Source organism: Penicillium arizonense (assembly GCF_001773325.1).
Source record: "Penicillium arizonense strain CBS 141311 chromosome Unknown PENARI_contig138, whole genome shotgun sequence".
Lineage (NCBI taxonomy): Eukaryota > Fungi > Ascomycota > Eurotiomycetes > Eurotiales > Aspergillaceae > Penicillium > Penicillium arizonense.
The window spans coordinates 1604-8328 of NW_019173415.1; the positions used below are offsets into that span (position 1 = coordinate 1604).

The 6725-nt window shown below is 49.1% G+C and overlaps 3 protein-coding genes across 3 annotated transcripts; 2 read left to right on the forward strand and 1 right to left on the reverse strand.

Annotated features, from left to right (window-relative positions):
* Window positions 1-1300: 1300 nt before the first annotated feature.
* PENARI_c138G10082 (uncharacterized protein) lies at window positions 1301-1975 on the forward strand (the record flags this gene model as incomplete). Its single annotated transcript, XM_022637996.1, has 1 exon — window positions 1301-1975. A coding segment is annotated over one exon (675 nt), but the record flags the coding sequence as incomplete, so codon positions are not given.
* Window positions 1976-4385: 2410 nt separating this feature from the next.
* PENARI_c138G02589 (uncharacterized protein) lies at window positions 4386-5086 on the reverse strand (the record flags this gene model as incomplete). The annotated part of the gene is made up of 3 exons (XM_022637993.1): window positions 4386-4499; window positions 4563-4642; window positions 4693-5086. 3 exons carry the CDS (start codon window positions 5084-5086, stop codon window positions 4386-4388), a joined length of 588 nt encoding a protein of 195 aa, XP_022482151.1.
* A 613-nt stretch (window positions 5087-5699) lies between these two features.
* PENARI_c138G06099 (uncharacterized protein) lies at window positions 5700-6331 on the forward strand (the record flags this gene model as incomplete). The annotated part of the gene is made up of 3 exons (XM_022637995.1): window positions 5700-6028; window positions 6080-6097; window positions 6151-6331. 3 exons carry the CDS (start codon window positions 5700-5702, stop codon window positions 6329-6331), a joined length of 528 nt encoding a protein of 175 aa, XP_022482148.1.
* Between the last annotated feature and the right edge of the window lie 394 nt (window positions 6332-6725).

The following is a 6725-nucleotide window of genomic DNA, read 5'->3' on the forward strand; positions in this document are numbered from 1 at the left end:
AAGGTACGTTCGAGCGACACGCAATATTCATGTGGAGAAACAGCTCTGACTACACAAGGAATAGAGCCTATCGTACCATAATGTTTGCCCGCCATTCGTGTTTTCGAGCGAGACCTCATCACATGGCTCTACACTCCGTCGTTCTGTTGAGCGTACAGTATATTGCGTGATCATAGTTGAGCAACTTGTAGATTAAATCATCTCAACTGAGTTGGAGGCCGTAGTCAAGGCGTGACCAACAGGGACCAAAATTGCTTTGCAGGATCAAAAAAAAAGAAAGGCAATTGAAGTTTCTATGATGTAGGGGACATGGCAAGAGACCGCGTTGCCTCCATGAGACGGTGACCAGCGCTCCCTTCACCACCCGACCATTCACCACATCAACACTAAACACCAACATCAAACATCAACATCAAACATCAACATCAAACATCAACATCAAACATCAACATCAAACATCAACATCAAACATCAACATCAAACATCAACATCAAACATCAACATCAAACATCAACATCAAACATCAACATCAAACATCAACATCAAACATCAACATCAAACATCAACATCAAACATCAACATCAAACATCAACATCAAACATCAACATCAAACATCAACATCAAACATCAACATCAAACATCAACATCAAACATCAACATCAAACATCAACGCATCAACTCTCAACTCTCAACACATCAATACATCAACGCATCAACACATCAACGTATCAACACATCAACGTATCAACTCTCAACACATCAACTCTCAACTCTCAACACATCAAAACACCAACACGTCAACACTCTCACCAATTCTCACCAACATGTTTGCTCTACGCCTGAATGAAGGGTGTCAATTTCACTACGCGAAAGGACTATCGGACCGTAAACTATCAGTGCAGAACATTTGGGAACCTCCCCTTTGATAGAAATGTCACTTTCGTTGTTATCGTATAATTTTGGCCATTGAATTTGGGACGATCGATCTATCTAGGGCTCATTCTATCTGTCCAATGATGATCCTTCGGAAAAAGAAACAGACTATGAGGAGGTTGGGCAGGTTTTTGCTTCTTCGAATACTGTTGAATATCGAATACTGGTCTCTAACACCACGAAGAGGTGCCTGCACATTGCTAGAGGGCTTGTTAACGCAGCAATCCCCTGCAAAGCACGTTTGTTGACGCAGAGCTCGTCCTGCGAAGCACCTTCTTACACTCGCGGGGCTCAGGGCAGCGAGGGAGCACATTTTTACAGTCACAGGGCTCATTGGCTGTGAGGGAGCACACTTTTACAGTCACAGGGCTCATTGGCTGTGAGGGAGCACATTTTTACAGTCACAGGGCTCATTGGCTGTGAGGGAGCGCAAATCTTACATCGCTGGGCTCGTGGCAGCGACAGCCGTGGTCACGGAAGGTCTGGAGTTCTTGGTTTCGCAGAGCCCACCCTGCGAGGCACATTTGTTGACGCAGAGCCCATCCTGCGAGGCACACTTGTTGACGCAGAGCCCATCGTGCGAAGCACACTTGTTCACGCAGAGCCCATCCTGCGAGGCACACTTGTTGACGCAGAGCCCATCGTGCGAAGCACACTTGTTCACGCAGAGCCCATCCTGCGAGGCACACTTGTTGACGCAGAGCCCATCCTGCGAGGAACACTTGATCACGCAGAGCCCATCCTGCGGAGACTCTTGGTGTCGCAAATGTCCCTGCGAGGCGCTTTGTTGACGCAGGACCTAGGCTGCGGAGAACTTGTTAACGCAGCGGTCTCCTGCGGGTCTCACTTGTCATCACAGCGCCCCCCTGCGAGGATTATTGTTCACGCAGACCTATCCTGCGAGGATTGTTGTTCACGCAGACCTATCCTGCGAGGTAGTCTTGTTTTCGCAGCACCTCCCTGCGAGGATTATTGCTCACGCAGACCTATCCTGCGAGATAGTCTTGTTTTCGCAGCACCTCCCTGCGAGGATTATTGTTGACGCAGACCTATCCTGCGAAGCACCATTTTACGCTCGCGGGGCTCATGGCAGCGAGGGAGCACAGTCTTACATCGCTGGGCTCGTGGCAGCGACAGCCGTGGTCACGGAAGCTCTCAGGCCCGCAGGAAAGAGAGGGACACTATGATGCATCAAAGTGTGAGGACCAAAGTGTGAGGACCGAAGTCCTGAGTTTTTTGGGCTGGGAATCCGGCCCCTTTTATAATTTTTCGGTCAAGTCTCTACCGTGGAACCATTGCGCCGAGGGTAGAGAGATCACTGTCCTTTGGTTGGCGTTGAAGCAAGTCGAACGACGTTGAAATGGTGTTTGGAGGATTTGTGGCCTATAGACTCAAGTTTCGACCTGGGATCATTTTTCTCAAATCTTGCGTTGAGTATGGCGAACCGCTTTCATCAACTGTTGAAAGAAAGCAACGCGGCAAAAATGTGATTCCTACATATTGTTGAGTTTGCAATTAAATCGCTCAACGCGGTGGAACCCTACATCTGCCTGTTTTGGCCACGGTCACCGTCTCTTTCAGGACAGTTGAAGTGCTTCAACAGATGCCAAAATAATAGGTTGGAACTTTTCTGGCTGACAGAAACGCTGGACTGTGCCTGCGGTTGGCTGGAGGATCCTTTGGTCTCGCTCGAATCAATCCTGTTCATCCTTGGCCCCGCGCCGCTGAATGTTGTTTCTTCCCTGTCTACTCGCAGCCAGCTAATGTTGCTTTTACCAGAATCTCTCCTCCCTTACCGCACAGATATTGACATACTCTCAAGCTCAGGATGAGGATTGTCCTTCTTTGGGAGGGCATAAACAAAAGCCCAGAGCTTATTGGAAAGTTTCCATAGGAAACCGAGCCTAGGACAACCATGTGAAATGTGCAACCAGGCCCACGAGCTAGGTTCGCGTGATCGCCACCCCCTCGCAAGATTGCAACGCTACTATCACATTGATCAGACTCTGGATACAAATAGCACCCCGACGGACCAATCAAACAGAATGCGCGAATTTAGACAGACGCAGGTACGGTTCTGCGATGCAGATCCCAGCGACGACCCACGGGACACTAGATCAAGGAGGTTCTATTTATGGCCCGGAGAAGAAGTGAAGGATTTGCAAAGGTCCAGACCGATCCACAAGCCCAAACTTGACGGCCGTCAGTGTCTGATGGAAAAGGACTTTGTTGCGTAGAGGGTACGGCCGAGGTACGGTCCAGGCAGGTGAGGTATTTGGAATATCACGCGGAATTTTGGCAACAGAATGGTAGGCTAAATCCCGATCCGTGGTTATGCTTTCCTGGTTCCTGTCACAGGAGAATAATTCTCCTGTCAAGTGGCAAGTTGCTCCTTGTCTATCAGGTCTGTCGAACGTTCTAGAAGCTATATCTTCTGTCCTGCGTTAAGCTTCCCCGTAGAGATTGTATTCTCTGAATCCGACACAGCCCCCTCATCGGCCCAGTTCAATCGTCAGTCCCATATCCCTAGCGGATAGCTTGTAGAAACCATGCCAATCATGGACAGATCTCATGAGCTTATGTAAAAATATCTCCGGTTTTTGCACTAAAACCGAGGAACCGATTGGCTGCCGGAAATGGGTTGAGGTTGTGGGCCGGCCCTCCTGCGGCACCTAAACTTTATCTCAATTACCCTCCGCATCTTGATTACGACTGTAGCGAGAGAGAATCTTTCTAGTACACTGCTGGTCTCTTCGAATTCCCCGTACACGGGCAGGTCGAGACTGTCGTGAATCTGCCCCAATTCTCTGGGCTTCTCTTTTGGGCTGTAGGGCTTAATCACGAGCAACCGAGAACGCAAGTGGGGCAGAAGCCCGGGCCTGAATCCTTCGTGACGACCGCATTCTCTCACCGAGCAGGCGATTCCATGGGTCGTCCAAACTTAGCGGTCGAATGATTTGCGGTTCCGCTAATGATCGTCAGCTGCCCTTGTGATTCCACGGTCTCTGTCTAACTAATTTCCTCCTGACTTGGGTGTAGGTCAAAACAAATCGTACGCTTCACCCCAAAGATTACCCTGCTTTCGACCATCGACCCTATCAAATCCAAGCAGACGTATTACCTTGAGCCAACAACAATGCCGTATTTCCATTTCCCCAGAGCCCCCTTGCTACCATGTCCTGTCTCCCCATGGGAACACTCATAGTATCGTGAATCCTTATTCGCTGTCCGCAGTACTTACCGGGCCACATAACACTCCGATGAAATCCTCCTGGTTTTGCATTACAAGGATGAAAATATGTAGGCGGGCCTGTTCCAAGGGCACCACCGTCGTGCTCGATTCCTTAACTTTGACTTTGGGACATCCTCTATATTGTTGTCATTCCTAAGAAGGGCGATTGCTACTTCCTCTACGGAATACATGGAACGATATACAACTACGCTTATATTCCTCATGCTGAGGCTTCATTGCTGATCACAGCCTTTGATGTAGGAACATGCACCAGGACTTGTTTATCAAGATAGTTGGCCACTGTTCCTTGGACATCGCAGTGTAGCGATCCAGCCTATGAATGCTGTTAAAGTGCACGCTCTGTTCGCCGGTATCTCAGCTTCCTAGCAGCACAGACACGATGCACATAGTCCCACCTCCAGGATGACGACCGTGTTCTTTTAGGCCGGCTCGGAAGCGGTGCTGGCGTCAAGCGGTCTGTGACAAAGGGTCAGCATGTAATATGAGACGATTAAGTGTTTTCGTACCTGAAATTGAGTTCGTTTGAGTTGGCTTTTTGCTGTCATCAGGCTGGTTAGGGTCGGCCGCTAGAATTGTTTGGAACCATTTGTCGATGTTTCTTTGGGCAGGGGTCTTGGCTGAAAGACTCGACTGTGAAGCGCTGTCGACCACGGAGCGTCGTACGGCAACGGCTCGCCTTGGTTTGCCTGGACTTTGGGAAGCTTTGGCGCCAGTGCGACTCTGCTTCCGCAGAATATGGTACTTTTTGCCTCGTAAAGATTCAACGCTTCGATGCACCTGATATTCTTCATAATATGCCTCGGAAAGGGCTTTCCACGACAGCTCCGGATGGGCCTCCAACCATGGGAGAAGATTCTTCTCCTCCCATTCTGGCCAGCCGTGTGCGCTACGTTGGGACATGGTGATGCTCGGGCAAGTTGCGAAAGTAGCCGAAAACGGGTGAACGAAACAGCAGAAAGTGGTTTGGAAGGTGTAGGGTTGTTGAGTTTAAAAGGTTATAGTGTGGTGTGTGTGGCAGGTAAAAGCCGACTACTGTGTATTATGAGCTTTGGCCTAGCCTGGTGAGCCGGTATCAGACTCTCACTACTCGCACCACCTCAAAGTTCTGAAGACCAAAAGGCCCTCATTGATGCACTACGTTTCGTTGAGAATCAACAATGCCTCAACTTTTGATGCACTCTGCTTCGTTGAGAATCAACAACGTTGAACGCGGCCACAAGAGTCCGTTCTTGTTGACAATTTCCCGTTGTTTCACCAATTGTTGAATTCTATTGTCTGATCCGCCTCTCAGTGAGTCATTGTTAAAAAATGTGCAGATTCAGAAACAGATATCTGCGGGTAGAAAGTAGGAATGAAAAATGCGGGCACTTGCGATCCCCTCCTCAATTGCGAGCAAGCAAACAGTCAATCCTGATCCCGCCATACAACATGCTATAAAACCCGAGCGCCTCCTCCTATCACGGAAAACCAGAACTAGGACCACTCCTCACCCCAGCGTAAGTCAGACCCAAGTATGGGCGGAATTCGAAAAGTCTCGCACGCTCCTCGACGACAAAACTTTCGAAGCCGATTGCAACGTGCATTGTCCTTGTCGTCCTCTGAGTCTGAAGATACTGGTAGTCCATCCCGATCTGCTACCGGCGATACCACGGAGGACGATTCATCCTTTCAGGAGGAACATGACTCTGTCGACCAGGACAATAGCACCTCGGCAGATGAGAGTGAGCAAGAATCTGTACGACAGCGGAAGACTGTGTGTGGACACCAAAGTGACTTGGAACCACGCAGGCAGACTCAGCTTTCCGGAGATGGCAATTCGGTTGCTCTGGAATGCCTGACGGAGTAAGTACAATCCCATCAAGCACATAATCATGACCTGCTAACAACATTCAGACTAGATAACCGGATGCGGTCAGTTGTGGTCCATCTTGAGTAACAATGTAAAGCGCTGACAGTCTCCGCAGGTCTATTGAGCGCTCATCGCAGGAGCAAGCCACCTGGAATGAAACGATACGCAATGATCTGGCCGACATTTTTGGTCGATTGGCAATCGTCGAAAGTGAAATCCAGAAGGGATCCAGGCAGGGTTCAAATAAAGCTACAGAGGGCCAGAAGATCGGCCGATCCCTGCGTCGGCAGCAGTGATGCGACTGGAGGTTTACTTGGATGCCGAACCATGTATATCAGACCAAGATCAGTCTGTATTGGTCTTGAGGTATGATCACCAGCTCAACCAACAGAATATGAACACGCTCATCATCGATGCTGGATAGGACGGTCACTGGACAAGACTCGATTGACTCAATGCCAAGCTGACGCCATGGAGAGCGATGTATCTTTTGTTGTTGCATTGGGTCTTCGTATCTCACCTATGCTTCCCTTAGCTGTGCAGACGGAAAATATGACTGGTATATGAACTGCGCCGAGATGGCTTTTTTGAACCCTCGGGCTATTGTCGCGAGCCACCACATTTTACCGAGTAGATTAAAGATTTGATTATTTCCATCATTGCAGCTGATTTGTATTGCCTGCCCCACTA